This window comes from Stigmatopora nigra, chromosome 3, assembly GCF_051989575.1.
Source record: "Stigmatopora nigra isolate UIUO_SnigA chromosome 3, RoL_Snig_1.1, whole genome shotgun sequence".
NCBI classification, from domain to species: Eukaryota; Metazoa; Chordata; class Actinopteri; order Syngnathiformes; family Syngnathidae; genus Stigmatopora; species Stigmatopora nigra.
The window spans coordinates 19,606,634-19,624,962 of NC_135510.1; the positions used below are offsets into that span (position 1 = coordinate 19,606,634).

General features: G+C 48.0%; 1 protein-coding gene across 3 annotated transcripts in view; it reads left to right on the plus strand.

The window, feature by feature from the left end:
• znf536 (zinc finger protein 536) overlaps positions 1-18,329 on the plus strand; it is a 111,308-nt gene that overhangs the window by 48,737 nt on the left and 44,242 nt on the right. For all 3 annotated transcript variants that reach the window (XM_077712625.1, XM_077712624.1, XM_077712623.1), the window contains exons 4-5: positions 1,408-1,490; positions 13,959-16,396. In XM_077712625.1, the coding sequence (XP_077568751.1) occupies positions 13,960-16,396 (2,437 nt within the window). In that variant the 5' untranslated portion in view covers positions 1,408-1,490; position 13,959. The remainder of the gene's footprint in view (positions 1-1,407; positions 1,491-13,958; positions 16,397-18,329) is intronic.

The window sequence follows — 18,329 nt, forward strand, 5'->3', positions numbered from 1 at the left end:
TCCCCTGTCCCCTCCTATCCTTCCCCCCTCCCCAAGCAGATTAACGCCTACCTTATAAATCAATGATGACACAGATGGACTCACGATAATCTATTTAGAATGCCTCACAGCAAATATTGTTGTGCAGATGATTAGACAGACAGTCATTTTAACCCCCGAAAGCCCCCCCCCCCAAACACACAGACACACACACACAAATACACACATTTGGCTTATTTTGACAAGCAGACTTTTGCTGAAAAGCAAGCTGTAAATGAACAAGCGTCCCTTTCCCCGTCCGTCGTGGACGCTTTGTCCATTTTCCGTAACGTTTGTCCTAAACGGGGGTGCCGTACGCCATCCCGGTGGTCCACTTTGGGTCGTCGGTGGGTCGCCCGCCAAATGGCGGGACGCAAAAAGAGTGATTACTCGCCGCTAGGGGCCAATTTAAAGCGCTCCATTAGCTTAGCCTAGCATGCTATGTCAATTTTGCCTGGTTTTGTCACAGAAAATGGCTTACGAATGCTATGGCTAACTAACAGCCAATTGAAATGAATACTCGAAAGAGGATGAGGCGAAACACCATCCCAGCAGATAAAAACAAAGGGCGATCGATCCGGCCAAAAAGGCAGCGTCCCCGAGCGGCGCGCGGTCGCTATTTAGCGGCCACGCGGTAGCCCGGCTTTTAGGGATGGATTTTTTTTTTGTTCCCCCACGCGCCTCCTCGGTACCGCCGGGCTCCGATTTGACCCCCGTTGACATTTGACAGCCGGGAGGAGAACGCTAAATGTCATTGTTTGGCCCTGAAATGGGATGGCCAAGTGCCCGCCCATTTATTCCCAATTATTAGGAATTTCACATGTCGCTGTTAAATGAGAATAAACGTTGGTGGTTTTTATCTTTTCGGAAGTTAGCACCGTTGCCCCTTTTTGGCGGCCATTTTGCTAGCCGGCTAAATCCAATACTGATTTTTCAAATTTTATTTAATTGAATGATACCTCCAATACTCTTATCAAGTCTGTCTTTTTCCAGTTTTAAACATGTTCACAGACCTTGACGTGTATGTGGGTGTTCATAAAAGTTGACCTCCTGGTCGCCATTAACGTTCAACACGTTAAAGTTTAGCACGACATGATAGAATTGATTCAATAACCCGTAGCAGAATAAAATCTCTCCCCTTTTCTTTCTATCCGTCATCTGTTTTTATGGTGACGTTGCTCATTGGCGGCCATATTGGAAAGGATGACCGAGGGGCGGAGGTTAAAATTTGGAAAATGACATTAGCGCTAGCCGTGCCACCGCTAGGCTAGAAATGAACATTTATTTATATCAAAATGTCAAAATAAGGATATGTTTTTATTAATTGAAGAGATTCCCGAAAACTTTTAGTCTTTTAAACGGCGTTCTTTTTTTCCTCCTTCCTTTCAGGTGGCGTTCCCGCCAGCAGCGCCAGCCGCGGCCGGCTCCATCCAGTACCCACGTTCACTCCAGTATGCTGTTGGTGTGCTAAGGTAAGACTCAACTTAACTTAAGGGAACTTTTTTCTTGGGTTGGAACTTATTGTCTGGAGTGGGCGGGTCTGGCTTGCCAAGGCTATTCTATTATTTGTCCAAGTCGACGATGTAGTCCAGAGTTTTTAAGTCCAAAAATCATTTAGTAAAATAAAAAATATATTTTTAAAAAACTAAAACATTGTTTTAGATCTATAAAACTGAATATTCAGGGATTTTAGTCCAGTTAATCCATTTTTAAAAATAAAATCTAAATATTTGATCTATTATGAATTAATTTCCTGATTTTTTTCCCCCTTTTAAATCAATAATTGCCATTTTTTAATCCATTTTTTTCTGTTTTTAGATAAAATAAACATTGTATTAGATCTATCTCTAAAAAGGGAATATTCGGGGCTCATAATCCCGTTCTTTTAATCCATTTATTTAAAAATTTTTTAAAATATTTTATCTAAAATGGTCCACGTGAAATCAAATTGACATTAAAGCAAACCCAATTTTGACACCCTTGCTTTATTTCTTAGTATTTTTTATTTTAAATTTGTCCACCTTTGATATACGAGCGCCATTCAATTAGACTAATGCCGGCAAACATAAATTGCTCAACGGCCGTCCCTTCCTCCCTCCCTCCCGCCCGGTGCTGACATTGACGGCGGAGCCAGTGACATTGGCGCACGGAGGCGGTGGTGGCGGCGCGGTGGTGGCGGCGGTGGCGGCGGCGGCTCGGCGGAATGCCACCCCAGTGTGTTTTTAGGCGGCATGTGGCGCGTGATTATGGTAGATTATCACAATCCAGATTGTTACAAGTTGAGTGTGTACGTGTGCGCGCGCGTGTTTAAAGACACAACGCCTTTGGGGATAAGTCGAACTGGCGACTGACTGATGAACAGTTGGCCCGGGTGTGTGTTCGTGTGTGCCCGTGTGTGTGTGTGTGGGTGTACGTTCTCGTGTGTGTGTGTGTGTGATGTTATTTATCATCGCGCGGTGATATCATTTAGTAGAGGGCTGAAAAGAAAGCCAAACGAGCGACGTTGACTTATTCACCGCTTTATGACGCTCTCATTTTGCTTTTTTTTTAAAAACCTGGTTGTTATGAAAACCCTGCGTGGCTTTTCTCCGGGTGCTCCACTATTTTCTCTAATTGTGAAGTCATTTCGTCCTTAGCTACGTCCCAGGATGGGTTGGTAAGTCGTTCCCCGCGCTCCTGGCTGGGATAGGCTCCGGCACCCCCGCCCGGGATAGGCCGCGTGGCTTTTTGACGGCTTTAATAAGCGACAGGAGGCCGCCGCCCACTCAAAGTGACAGTGGCGCCTTTTGCAACGGCGTTTTTGAAAAGAGGGCCACGTCAAACGAAAAAGCCGCCGCTCATTGAGACTTTCAGAATTACAACTAAGATACAAATATTCATTCAAATGAACTTATGTTAAAATAGCCAAAAAAAAAGGGAAATAGTTCATTACAAAGTATGAATATATTGGCAATCCTGACTTATTGATGATGCGACATATGACAAAGCGTCGAACGAGCGAGTTGTTGATGTGGTCCAAAGCCTTATTTTACCATGCTTTGATTTTATTTGATGACATTTTTTTCCCCTTTTTTGTTCTCCGTGTCTCTCTTTCTCTTCTCGGCGCTATGAATAAATTGCGGCTGTCCGGACATGAAAATGTCAAATGCCTAAAATACACCTAGGCTAAATAGCATATTAATTTTTAATGCCTGCTCATCCTATGCTGCTATTCTCATATCAGGCCTGTCTGCCAACAGCTGTTGCGCACGGAATTTATCATCCGTCTCGTTCGAGGAGGGCTGGGGGGTGGGGGGGGGGTATCTTGGAGGGGGAGGGGCCTAGGGGGGGGGGCAACGTTGTTCCCCGTGTCGTGAAAACGGGGGAAGGCCACTTTGCATTTTTTACCCCCCCCAAAAAAACCCGATAGATTACTTCATTTGAGCCAGATTAGAAAGGACAACCAAAATTGGCGCCCACCCGACATATATTAATAAATGTATATATTTTATGTTTCATATTTTCTAATGGGTACCTTGATATTTTAATATTTGGGGATTTCAAAAAGGCCACCTCAAATGTGTCAATTCCTTCGTTTACTTGAAAGCACAGGTGTCAAAGTAGCGGCCCAGGGGCCAAATCTGTTCCGCCACATCATTTTGTGCTGTTCTTTTAATCCATTTATTAAAAAATCTAAAATGGTCCGGCCCCATGAAATGGAGTTGACCTTAAAGCGACCTACGAACCAACAGTTTGACACCCTTACTCTAAATGGCCCCGAGCAATGAGTTATTGGTCATGTGTGTCTTTCTGCTATGTGATTGGCTGGCCAGCGATTCAGGGCGTCGCCTCCCTGGTGCTCAAAATCAGTTGGGATAGGCTTCAGCACCCCCTGCCACCCTGGTGAGGATGAGCAGTTCAGAAAATGATTGAAAGACGGAATATTTCCAGGTCATGTTTTTGGATTTTCTTTGGGATGGGGGCAAAATGGACGCCGTCGGCGTTAGCCAATGGTTAGACTGGGAAAAAGTGACTAAAGGAATGGAAATGGAGTGAAAGGCTGGTTTGTAATTTCTCCCCAAATGGCCTTTTGTGGCGGCGTTGTGCAAAAGGAGGTTCGCTCAGTTTGAACCCCGCCCACTTTCCCCATTTTGTTATGCACGGCCACATCTGGCCGGCCGCCGTCCGTCGGAGCGAAGGAGCGCGGCGGCGCTTAATAACAATGGCCTTCCCTCTCGCTGCTCCTTGATTGTTTCTAATTGGCCCTGACAGATAGTAGCTGACAGGCCGGCGGCGCCGCCCCTCCCCGCGTGACCCGCGCTCGCTCGCCGCACTTAGAAGGCCTGTCATTTTTAATATTTGATTTTGGCTGGGCCCAAAAAAAAAAAAAAGAAAAGTTCTAGCGGTCACCCCTCCCCTCCTTCTCCTTCAATCATGTGATGAAATCACTTTTTAAGCAAAACGCCGCCGTCCGTCCGTCCGCCATGGCCTCTCCCGTCAAATATTCCGGCGTGTTATTTGCGCCCCATCGATTCCGACGCCAGGCGGATCTTTAAATGAAAAGACGGATTCATCGACAGCTTGACGGATGACATTTTGCGGCGCCGTGCGTGCGTATTGGCCTTCGATAAAAACGCAATTTGGAGCTCAAGACAAAGAGGACGGACGCTTCTTCGCCAGGAAATGTCACATTTTCAATATTTGCCGGCGGCTTTTACGCTCGGAAGGAGCGACCTGGCCCCGTAACGCCGTGAGCGCTCGCTTTTTGTGGTCGTCGTCTTTGCGTTACCACATCAAAAAAATAAGTACCTTTACTCTGTTAGCTTTCCTTTGGAAAATAGCACATTTGAAGTCCCTCCCACCAAAGAATACATTAATGAGAGGAAAAATGGCGCATTTCTGGAGCCGTTTCTTCAATTGATCGTCTCCCATTGGCTAAAAAGTCTTTTCTCCCATAAAAGCTCGTAGTTTTCGCAAGAAATAATACTATTGCACAATGCGCTATCACTTTGCTAACGTTGTCCACTCCTTTTATTTTTTTTGGGCCGTAATTGCTCGGCCCCTTTGTTAATCAAGGCGAAACAAATATTGCTTTTGGTGCGCTCCATTTGTTTGAATCGCCCCCCTCACCCCTAAAATACTCATTCTGGGATCCCATGTCATTAAAGAGCGCCCTGGGTGAAAACCCGCAGCCCGACTCCAATTAGTTGCGTGGATGTCGCCGGACGGCCAAAAGGCGCGATCCAGAACTCGGGTGGGGGTCACGCTAAGGGGTTACCCGAGGCAGGGCTGTACGCTCGGGACCAATCCAAGAGAATTTAGACCAAGCCGTCGTTTAAAAGGAGCTTGTGAATGATTGGTGGGCGAAAATGGTACTGCAGCCGGGATCAGGATAGTAGAAAATTGGGGCAAAATGTAACAAAAATATGACAAAAAAATATGCGTAAAACTTCTTATTGTTATATTTTTAATCCAATGTTTAAAACAATGTTTATTTCAGCTTTTTATTTCTTAGTAAGGGGACGGGCGTCTCTTGTCAAGGATCAGTGGTTGAAAATGGTACTGCAGCCTGGTTCAGAATAGCAAAAAATGTGACAAAATAAGACGAAAAAAATTGCAATTGTTGACTTAAAAAAGGGGGAATCAGGAAAAGCTAATATACCTCTAAAAAATAAAGTTTTCACTGTGTTTTTCCTCTGAAAAAGGCATTGATAATCCAAACATGTATTGGCGTCAATGGCTGGGAAAAGCTCCGTTCTTTTGTCAAGTGGGACATCTTTTGCCCCCGTTTGTTCAGGGTGCCGCTCACCGGGGCGTTATTAATAAGAGAGCCAATCATGTAAAGAGTATTGTTTTCTCCCAGCCTGGCATTAATAAACATGAATGAATGTATTGGCTATTCGGCAAAGCGCGATTAACGCACATTAATGCCGGGATATTGCTCATTGTGCCCCGCAACGCCGCCAAAAAGTGCGCACGCACCGAAAAAATGCAATATTTATACTTCCGATATCAACGCTTTTGTAAAAAAAAGAAAAAATAGCATGTTATTAATCCTCCGGTGAACAACTGATTCACTTTTTTTTAATGAAAGGCCTGGGAAATGTCGTTTTGCGGCGGAATCGGGATAAAAAATAAATAAAAGAATAACGAGAGGCGTGTCTTAAGGCGGGCGCTTGAATAAGATGGCGAATAAAGCCGGGCCAAGGCAAAAAACATAATGGAGCAAATTTGGGCGCGCCGGAGGAGAAGCCACGGGAGGCTAAATTTATCCAGCCGGCGATGGACTTAAAACAATGGCCTTTAATTCACGTATCCGTTTATTGGTGGGGAAGGCAACGAGTGAGCGGGATAAAAAAAAAACAAGACCCCCTCAAAAAAAAAAGGAAAAACAAGACTATTGAAGGACAAAAAGACGCGTTGCCGAGGCTCATCTCGCCGCCATTGTCTGCGGCGTATTTTTAGTCGCCGTCGAGCCCAAAGACAATTAGTGCTTCCAAATCCGCCAAAACCCCCCTCCCCTCCCTTCCCTCCCTTCCCTCCCTCCCTCCCTCCCTTGTCATGTTTAGGATGGGCTATTTATTTTTCTGCCATTGTTCCAGACGGGGCTCAAGTACACTGGAGGAGTTTATCGCCCTCATCTCCTTACCTTTTTACGCCCACAAAGCACGGGACAACACATTTTTTATGTTCGGAATTGGTTTGGTCGATCGCACCTGAGCAAAAGTGGCCTCGGACCGACCCGTCACATTTTTGACGTTGATCAGAAGAGAGACGTTAAAGCACGTGTCAAAGGGGCGGTCCGGGGGGCTAAATCTGGCCCGCCGCGTCATTTTGTGCGGCCCAAAAAAGTAAATGATGAATGCCAACTTTCTGTTTTAGGATCAAATTCAAATGATAGGTATAGATTTATATTATGTCCTGATTTTCCCTCTTTTAAATCAATAATTGTCATTTTTTAATCATTTTTTCTGTGTTTTTAGTTCAAAAATGATTTTGAAAAATCTAAAAATATATTTAAAAAAAGCTAAAATAAACATTGTTGTAGATCTATACAAAACGGAATATTCAGGCCTTTTAATCCAGTTCTTTAAATGCATAATTGTAATTTTTTAATCCATAATTGTAATTTTTCAATCCATTTTTTCTGTTTTTTTAGTTCAAAAATCATTTGTTTAAATCTAAAAATAGATTTCAAAATTTTTACAATTAACATTGTTTTAGATCTATAAAAAACTGAATATTCTTTTAATCCAATTATTAAAAAAATATCTAAATATGATATCTAAAATGGTCCGACCCACATGAAATCAAGTTGACGTTAAAGCAGCCCAAAAACCAACCCGAGTCTGTCCAATTCACGTCGATTCACGTCATGCAAAAATAAACCAAAAAAAGAGCAATTCTGACGGCAAAAGTTGAAGTGAAGGCACTTCCGGTTGACATCCCGTAAAACGGAGAAAAGCACTTAAGCCTCATCACATTTGGACTTTTTCCACCCCGAATGATTTCTCGTCTTTTTCCTTCCTTCTTTCTTTTTTTTTTTTTTTGGAACATGCCATTTTTCTGCTGTGATCAAAATGAATGAGTCGGATCCCAAAATACGCAGAAGGACACCGGCTTTGGCCCACTTTCTGTCAAGTTCTAACCGACCAACCGGGTTCACGTTCTGGTCATTTGCTGCGTATGAGGGAGTGAGATTTCTTTTGGGACTCCACTCAAGTATTTTTAGCAAGGTGGGCTACGCAGTAATTAAAAAGGCTTAATTGCACTTTTCTTTTGTTTTTAACGGCGCTTCCTCGTAGACAAACACACATTTTCGGTAGGTCAACGCTGTCACACTCGGGTTGCACTCGAGTATTTACATTTTTTTCTTTGATAAATGGATTAAAAGAACTGGATTAAAAGCCCTAAATATTCCATTTTTTATAGTTCTAAAACAATGTTTATTTGAGTTTTTTTTAAATCTATTTTTAGATTTTACTAAATGATTTTTGAACTAAAAACAGAAAAAATGTATTAAAATGACAATGATTTAAATGGGGGAAAGTCAGAAAATTGAATACACATTTATATATCATTTGAATTTGATTCTAAAACAAAAAAATCGGCACGCATGATTGACTTTTTCGGGCCGCGTAAAATGATCCGGCGGGCCACATTTGGCCCCCGGGCCGCCTCTTTGACACACCTGTAGTGTAGGTAGTAAATTGGGTCGCCACACACACACACACACACACACACACACACACACACACACTCATAGACCAACAGGTAAGCTCCTTATTGGGTTCCGCTAGCGAGCTGATTTGCTTGGTTTTCGCATTCCTTCCTTCAATAACTTTTGATTGGACATTTCTTACCAGCAGGCAGGATTAACCGTAAAATTGTTCATTTTTATTTTCATTTAAAGGCTCCCATTTTGGCGCCTTTGCCCAACGCCGTCAACAAGTGGCTTCTTTCTTGACTTTTTTTTTCTTGCGTCTTTCTCGTAGATGACAATCCATCGGCCTGATAGCAAAGCGGCATTTCGGATAGTAATTTTTGTGGCCACGCCCACTCCCCCCCTAGGTTTCTTGCCCCGCCCGCCCCGCCCGCCCCACCCCTCCTCACTCCATTCCCCTCGTCAAAAAGCGGCGTTTTGAGCTCGCATCTGATTACGTTAACAATGCGCTGTTATTTGCATGCTGATTTGGCAGATCCCGCCTGGCAACCCCCCCACCCGCCAATCTCCTCTCCATCCTCCTCCTTCCACCCCCCCTTCTCCTCCTCTTCTTCATCTCTCCTTCTTCTTCTCTTCCTCCACGCAATAAGACAATACGTCCGAAGGAGAGAAAAGGGCGCCTCCCGCCTCCCTCGTCTTCATCCCTCTTCTTCTTCTTCTTCTTCATCCTTCCTCATCCTCGCCCTGTTTATGAGGCGGTATTCTAATCAAATGTTGGGCGAGGGAGGCCTGTCTTTTTTTATTAATTATAGGCCGCGGCGGCGCGGGGAAGGCGCGGCGGCATCTTCAAAATAGGTCGGCTGCTACACTTTGCTATTCTTATCGCATTTAAATGTCAACACGGTGCAAAGCTCTACAAATTAGTTCAGGCAGGCTTCAACCCCCATTTAACATTTAAGGCGCCGTTCTCAAAGCCGTCTTTCTCGTCGGCTGGCTCGTTCCTTCCTTCGTTCGTCGGCTGGCTCACGCGCACGCCGGCGAGCGCACGCACGCACGTACATAAGCCGTATAAATACCAAATAGAGAGATAGCGCTTGGCGTCTTTCAAACTTCTCATTTCGCCGTCGACGCCGAGCTGCCAACCTTTCCGCCCGACAACAAAAAGAAACAGAAACAATGCATTAGCCCGCATGAATAATACATAGGCGAATCAAAAAAAAAAACAACAACAGCGCCGGTTTTTTTTTTCGACATCTCCGCTTAAATCCGCCGGCCCAGGCGGAGAAGCTCAGGTGATTTTTCTCTTTTTTTTTGTTCGTTTTTTTTTTGGGCCGCCAGCCACTTTCAGCGCCCATCTAGCCAGCATTACGCCGCCAAAACCACATCTGCGGAAACGTTATGTTGGCTTAGCGCCGCCAGCCTCTCACCCCCGTCATTTATTTGGATGACTTTAGCCAAGATTTCGATTTGATGGGATTTTTGTAACTTTTCTTTTCTTTTGACCGGATTGTTGGTTCTTAAACGCATCGGGCGTGGGGCGACCAGTCCCGCTCTACATTAAATCTCCATCTGGCGGGCCTAAGTGTCAGATGATCGCCGAGGTCGCTCGGTACCCGGACGTTTGGTCGAACGGACGTTTGGTCGGACGGACGTTTGGTCGAACGGAGGCATCATTTGTGTGGCCCGGGATAACAATATACTTAAAAAAAGCTAAAATTGACATTGTTTTAGATCTATAAAAACTGAACATTCAGGGCTTTTAATCCACTTCTTTTTATCCATTTATAAAAAATGTAAAAAGTAAATATTCTATCTAAAATTGTCCGGCCCACGTGAAATGGAGTTGACGGTAAAGCGGCCCGAGTCTGACACACTTGCACTATGACCTGTCCATCAGCAAGTGACTCTTATCTGGCAACGTCCTTTCCCAAGCCGCTTCGTTCGCTGACGAGGACGTCAGAAAAAGAAAGTGTCCCCCCCCCCCCGGCAGCACGCTGCCGGGAGAGCTTTTCTTTTTGATGGCAACTCTTCAGAGGGCAGGCGGGAAGTGGAGGCGGGCCTTATCAAAGAAGACGGAGCCATTAAAGGGAGACTTTTCCCCATTGAAGAATGTTGCGAGAAGTTGCTTGAGTTGCTCCGCCGCCGCCGCCGCCGCCAACATACGGGCGCCTCCCTCTCGCCCGCCGCTAGGTCGGCGAGTGGCCTCTTATCATCTACTCAAAGAGGGAAAAAGGAGAAGATTCCACGAGCTCCCTCCGACATTGAAGAATCATTCAATTACCCCAAAATAATTACCTGACCGGCTTCCTGTAAGCGCCGCGGCTAATTAGCCGCCGCCGACGTTTGTTTTAGCGGATAAAAACGGCGAGTGAGGAAGAGAGAGGAAGTCCCAAACTCCCGGCGCCGCCGCCGTTGCCACGTTGACGGACGTGTTGCTCCTGGACGCTAATTAGTTGCGCCACAATTAAAAAGTCTGCGCTTAGCAAATTGTACCTTTGTGTAGCGCCAAGCTAGCTGTCACAATAACTCCCCCCCCCCCTCCCTCACGTATGCCACCACCATGCCAAAAATTTTATATATGACTTTTATTCCTTATTTTTTTTTGTAGAAAGTTTGACTACCAGGCTTTCTCGTCAAAATATATTGGACATTGAACCCTTTTCTCCCCAAATTTTTAATGACATTTTTCTGCTCTTGTGCATTTTGTAGTCATTCATTTTTAAGGATCACTTGAGTTTAATTCATTTTTGACTCATTTTATCATTTATTTATTTATTGTCATGATGATTTTCTCATTTACTAGCAGCTTTCCCCATTAGAATTAGCATTAGATTTTTCCGGCAGCCCTCATTTCATGCGAAAAGGGATCGAACGGACGTCCGCGGCACTGCGAGGCGCCCACTTTGAGCACGTGAGTCAATCCGTCCTTCCGTCGGTCCGTCTGTGGCTCTCTCCCACACAGTTCAATTTGGGCTTATCAATATTAGCAGACATCCCAAATGCATGAGGGATTTGTATGTGCTTGGCTCTAATTGTAAGCGTATCAATTATTGAAGGCAAGGCAAGGCAAGGCAAGGCAAGGCAATGGCCGTGCTTGGGGATGGATGCCTATTAGAAAGACTCATTAGAAATTCATACCCAAATAAACAGTTTCGGAATATAAAGCTTCTTCTCTGGGTCGGCCCACCACCATCAAACTTTGCCACGATAGCTATTAGAGGCCTCTTCTTCTTCTTGTTGTTTTTTGTGGTTTTGGGATAGGCCCAACACACACAAGGTTAGCGTGGGCGGGGCCACATCGTCTTATGTCTTGTATTGTCAACTTTTCCTCATTGGTAGACATGACATTTTGTCCAAATCCTCTTTTTGAGCCCAAAAAATTCTCTTTTAGTTCATTTAAAAGAGGGGGAAAATGAAATAGCGTATTTTCGCCGCTAAAAGGCGCAGATAAAAGTCTGACATTTTCTCCAAAATAGACAGGGCGCCTTATAATCCAGTGTACTTTATATATGGACAACCCAACTCCTTCCGTTGCCTTTTTAAAAAGGTCTTTTTTATTGTGTGGTTGTAGCGTGTATGTTTTGTATTGCCATGCCTGACTGCGTCTTTAAATGAGGTGCGGCCTTTGTGTGTTTAAAATACAGAAATATCACTCGTTAGTGACACTGCGCCTTTAAATGCCATGCGCCGTATAGTCGTGAAAATACGGTATGATCTTTTTTTGAATTTTTTTTACTGTCAGCCCGCCTACTTTGAATGGATTGGACAGATGGTGCCATTTTTTGTGCCATAGTCCTTCATTCATTCCATTTTTTTTGCAGCTAGCGTTCCACCTTGGGGCCAAACGTGAGCGGCTAAAGACGCCCGTCTTTTAGAGGGCGTGGGCATATTAAATTGTTGTCTGCGAGAAGGGGGAATGTGAGGGGGGGGCACGGGGGGTTGTGGCGGGGATTGTCACATAAGAAACGTCATTTTTAATCAGGAGGAAAAATATCAAATGAGTGGCGAGCAAGACGCGCATACCAATGCGCCTCATTTGCATCCGCCGCCGCTTCCAAACGCAAAGTGGATTGGTGGCTTCATTTGCCGCCCTTCCATTGTCTGCGCGCCTTCGCCTTTGTCGCTCGGATGCCGCAGATAACGCCGGCCGCCCGTCCAATTGGGGAAAAGGCCACGGACGCCCGACGACGACGACAACGCCGACGCCACCGCCATTCGCTCGTTATCTCCGACGCCGTCATTTCCGAGGGAAAAACTTTTCCGTAATCGTTCGATTTTGGGAACAAACGCTGGTTCACTGTCTTTGTCATTGGAGGGCAGGGCTAGGGTTAGGCAACCTATGGCTCCAGAGCCACACGTGGCTCTGAGCTGAAATATGATAACAACGTCAATTCCTGGAAAAAAAGGGGCGCTTCAAGTACAACGCAACCTCCCGGGCCTTTTCTTTTTTTTCTCGTTGGTACGATCGCGCCAACGTTAGCAGGCAGCGCCGCTAATCAGCTTAATGAGACAATATTTTGTAGAGCTAAGCAAAATGCGCGCCGGTCGCCGGCGGCGGTGGCTTCGGCGGCGTGCTCGCCGACCCCTCCGCACCTCTCCATCTGGACGGCAGACGGGTGTGTCTTTGACCCCTCCCCACAGTGGCATTAGTATATCAAACATACCTACAGAACAAGAACCTGGAAACAGGTGCCCCTTTTTATGCCTGAACAGAAATACAAAAAAAAGGCTTTGACCTACACAAGAAAATAGCAATGGAGAATTTTTAATTTTAGAGCAATTAAAAAAAAGTGTATGCTATTTTAAAGAGTTAGAAGATTTTTGGGGGAATGATTTCATGTTATTGTATTTTTATATACTTTTTCGAATGTATGTCTCCAAAAATATTGGGGACTGCAAAGTTAGTAATAAGAAAGTATTTCGCTGGAGCATGAATACATATTGATTTTGGTTTATTTACATTGTATATTCATTCATTTGTAAACATTTTTATGATTTGCAGAGTTTATGGACAACGAGTAAAATTCTATATGTTTGACAAATGGACGACAAGTACAACTTGGTCCTTTTTACCATCGTCGGACTCCACTGGCCGTCTTTTAATAGCGGCGTTTACTTACCGCTATTTCTTCTTCTTCTCGTTGCTTTTCTCTCGTGCTGACGTTTCTTTTTTGGGGGGTGTTCTCTGGCCCAAATGACACGGAAAGGAAAGGAGCCGTGGAGGCCAGTGGCGGCGGCGTGGTCGATTTACGCGGGCTATTTACCGTCCGCGCGTCCTAATTGCGGCGGCTCTCACAATGGCGTCGCCGGCGCGTTCCATTAGGGCGCGTAATTGGCGCAATTCCGATAGGATGGGCACAAGTAGCCTAATTAAGCACCGTTAGCTCAGTGTCGACAAGACTAATTATTAGGCCCAAAATGGTGTCCTCTCGCTCCTATCTTCTTTCCCTCTATTCTATTTTTTCCCCGACAGGCCTTTAGACACTCCATTAGGTACACAATGTGACTTAATTAATGATGGGTGCCACCTTTTTAGCATTTATGCTAATCACTTGAGCCAAAATGGCTCCAAAATCCAATCCCAAATCATTGAGTGTTGTATCATATTGTGAAAATTCCAGTGGCGGTCCGTGCATTTTCTAGCCACGCCTTCAATCCAACCCTCAAAAACTGCAGTGAAGGCCCTGATGTCCCGCCACTGCTATTTCCGTAGCGGGAAATGCCATTTTGAGGGCAAAATTTGTGCCCAAATTGGAATTTTCTTTGACCCCGCCCTACCTCTGCGTCTGGTCTCCAGGATGGAGGAGTCCAGCTTGTGCCTCGGCATGTCGTCGGCCGACACGGAAGGCCACCTGAGCGGCGCGGTGCTCAACGGCCGCTACCCCATCAGCCAGAAGCTGCACCAGCTGACGGCCCAGCTGGGCCACGCCTTCCCCGACCTGCAGCGCCCGCAGCAGCAGATCCCCGAGGAGAAGGCGGCGGCGCCGCTGGACGAGAAGGGCCACCACGCCGCCGCCCTGGCCAGCCAACCCATCGGCAGTCAGATGGCGCTGTTGGCCAACCAGCTCAACCGCGACATGGACGGCGTGGGCGGCGGCGTGGGCGCGCTCAACGGCCTCAACGGCCTGAACGGCTTGAACGGACTGAACGGGCGGGTGGACCTGCAGCAGTTCCTCAACGGGCAGAACCTGGGCATCATGTCGCAGATGAACGACATCGAGGACGACGCCCGCAAGAACCGCAAGTACCCGTGCCCGCTGTGCGGCAAGCGTTTCCGCTTCAACAGCATCCTGTCGCTGCACATGCGCACCCACACGGGCGAGAAGCCCTTCAAGTGCCCCTACTGCGACCACCGGGCGGCTCAGAAGGGCAACCTGAAGATACACCTGCGCACCCACAAGCTGGGCAACCTGGGCAAGGGCCGAGGGCGGGTCCGCGAGGAGAACCGCCTCCTCCACGAGCTGGAGGAGCGCGCCATCTTGAGGGACAAGCAGATGCGAGGCGGCGGTGGAGGGAACCTCTCCGGGCTCCTCTCCCCGCAGACCACTCCCCGCGAACCCCACCCGGGCCTCAACCACGGCGCCAACGCCCTCCTCCAGCAGCAGCAGCAGCAGCAACTGGGCTCGGCCTGCGGCCTTCTCCCGGCGCTTCTGCCGCCCGCCCCGGAGACGGCCTCCCGACCCCCTTCCCCGTCCCCGCCCAGGCCGTCGGCCCCCCAGGACGAGGCGCCCCTCCACCCGGCGGCCGGCTTCCGCTGCACCTTCTGCAAGGGCAAGTTCAAGAAGCGCGAGGAGCTGGAACGCCACATCCGCATCCTCCACAAGCCCTACAAGTGCACCCTGTGCGAGTTTGCCGCCGCCCACGAAGAGGAGCTGATCAGCCACGTGGAGAAGGCCCACATCACGGCGGAGAACACGCAGGGCCAGGGCAACGCCGGCGGCGGCGGCGGGACGCAGGCGGCCACCGAGTTCCGCTGCGACGTGTGCGGCCAGGTGTTCAGCCAGGCCTGGTTCCTCAAGGGCCACATGCGCAAGCACAAGGACTCCTTTGAGCACTGCTGCCAGATCTGCGGGCGGCGCTTCAAGGAGCCCTGGTTCCTCAAGAACCACATGAAGGTGCATCTCAACAAGCTGGCCATCAAGAGCAAGCCGCCGCTGGCCGCGGAGCACGACGCCGCCGTGGCCGCCGCCGCCGCCCTCAACAGCGTGAGTCAGGAGGCCCACGCCAGCCTGTACTCCCGCTACATCTCCTGCCTCCAGGGAGGTTTCCTTTCTCCGGACAAGCAAGGCCTGAGCGAGCAGCAGCAGCAGCACCAGCACCAGCAGATGCTGGCCAAGGCGGGGTTCGCCCTCAAGGAGAAGGACATGCTGGGCAAGCTCCTGGGTCCGGCGGCGGCAGCGGCGGCCGCGGCGGCCGCCGCCGGGATGGGCCACGGACTGGGCGAGGACGACAAGCGCTCTCTACTGGGCTGCCTCAACCTGAACCTGGTCCCGCCGCTCAAATCCAGCTGCATGGAGCGCCTGCAGGCTGCAGCCAAAGTGGCGGAGATGGACTCCCTGAACAGCTACCAGGCCTGGCAGATCATGGCTCGCGGCATCGCCATGGACCGCGCCTTCATGCCCAAGGAGCAGCCGCCTCCGCCGCCGCACCACGGCGCCCTGGGGCAGGACAACGACATGGCCCCGGCCGCCTCCTTCTCCAAGGAGAAGGGGGACTTTGCGGCGCACGGCGACGGCGCCAAGAAGCAACTCTCTGAGGCCTCGCAGGCTTCCAAGGCCAAGGAGGACGCCAGGGGCTTCGAGATGATGTCCCACCACCCGGGCGCCGAGATTCCCGGCGGCCCGGTGGGATCCAACCACGCCGTGGCGGACTACGGCCTGGCGGGTCTGGCCGGCCTGGCCGGCCTGTCCGGCCTGTCCGGCCCCAAGGACAAACCCTCGGAGTGCCCCGACTGCGGCCGGGTCTTCAGAAGCTATCACCAGATGGCGGTGCACTCCCGCGTCCACGGCAAGGATCGGCGAAGCGCGGAGGAAGCGCCGACGCCCCAGCCGCAGCACGCCGGCGCCGCCGAGGAACGTCGCGGCTCGGCCAGCGACCCCGAGTCCCAGTCCATCAGCCGCAGCACCACGCCCGGCTCCTCCAACGTCACCGAGGAGAGCGGCGCCGGGGGCGCCCGCTCGCAGACGGGGAGCGTCCAGGACGACAGCCCGCGTCCCCCCGCCTCGCCGTCTTCAGGTAGGACGCTCTTTTTTTTTTTCTTACTAAGCCGTTGGTTGTCGGTTGTGTTTTGGCGATTCGCTGTGGTTAAGGTAGCCTCATTTCGTGGAATTTTGCGGTTTGGACAGTTTGTTTTATTTCTTTTACACAGAACAATCATATTTATCTTCTCTCCGGATGGTAGCTGTTAAAATTCCTGATTTTCCCCCTTTTTAATTAATATGTCATTTTTTAATCATTTTTTTTCTGTTTTTAGTACAAAAATCATCTAGTAAAATCTAAAAATATATACAAAAAAAAACTAAAATAAACATTGTTTTAGATCTATAAAAGCGGAATATTCAGGGCTTTTATTTCAGTTCATTTAATCCATTCATTAAAAAAAAATCTAAAATAGTGGGGCCCACATGTAATGGAGTTGACGTTAAGGCGGCCCGCGAGCGAACTCACCCAAGTTTTGACACCCCTGATGTAAGCGAAACATAAGTGGGTAGACGTGTCCACGGAACGAACTTTGTCCCTGGGGTTCTTCTCCAATCAATGCTCGGCCTCCTTTCTTGGAATTTTCCAGGGACGTTTTTGCCTCTGAGCACACGTGTCAATTTGTCTGCTTTATTCATGTTAATGACTGACAGACGGACGGACTGACTTTGATAGATTGGACTTTGCTGAGCCGCAACTCATAGTCAAAAGGCAATTGAAGAAAGGTTTTTGCTTCTTTTGCTGGTGGTTCTGGCCGCAATATACCATGACACTTGTCATAATCCACCCATTCAGAAGTTGTGAGATGTTCAGCCAGTCTCAAAACATCGGAGCAAGGCGCTAGCTAGCGTAGCCGCTAAGCCGCAATCTGTCCGATATCATTTTCAAATGGGGGGGGGGCTCCCGTCTGGCGGTGTGGAGAACCAAGCTCGGCCCTTAACGCAGGCGAGACACGCGTCGTACCACTTAACCAAAGCTTTTAAGGCCGGTTAGGGTTACCGTTAGCGATAAGGTTACCGTGACCATTAGCTTTAGGACCGACCGGCATTAGGTTAGCCTCTGCCGTTCGGCTCCGACCCCAGTTAAAGCGGGCTCCGCGTTCGTCGCGTTCTTCTAAATCACGGGTGTCAAAGCGGCGGCCCGGGGGCCAAATCTGGCCCGCCGCGTCATTTTGTGTGGCCCGGGAAAGTCAATGATGAGGGGCGACTTTTTGTTTTAGGATCAAATTCAAATAAAGAGTATAGATGGGTATAGGCGGAGCCCGTTCGTCGGCCATGACTCCCCTTTTCAAAAGGTAACCCGGGCGAGCTCCTGGGGGCGGCCCCCCAAACGCTAGCGTGCTAATTAGGTCACCAACGTGCGATAATCACTCAGTTTAAGCTAAACAAGACACTAATTAAAGATATACATATAAAGCAGGTCAAAAAAAAAAAAACACAGCAGAGTTAATTTGCCAAAGCTTGCGCGTATGCTTTTAAGTCTTTGGAGAGAAATATAAATATAAATATAAATGAGAGCGTCTTAGCTTAAGGCTGTAAGCAACTTAATTCCACCAGTGGAGATGAAATTGTTTATTTATTCACAGAGGCATGAAGTCCTTATCACTGCCGTGTAGTCTGATGCCTTTCTACACGGGATGGGACATGTTTATTTTAATCTAAGAAATTGTAATACACACACACACACAACACAACACACACACACACACCAGCGCACACAACACCCCAATTAGGAATTAATGAAAATGAGCACGAGATAAAAAGCTATTTTCTTTATAGACACTATTAAACACAACGCTTTCTCAACAGGCTGGGGGTGTCGCCGACATAATTAGCTGCTGAATTTTAATGCGCCCGCTTTGACTTTTTTTTCCTCTTCTTAGCGTCCATCGCTCCCAAAAAAATAAATAAAAAATAGAATGAATAAAATAAAACACTCGACACAAAGATGCAACTTAAGTCTGCCCTCT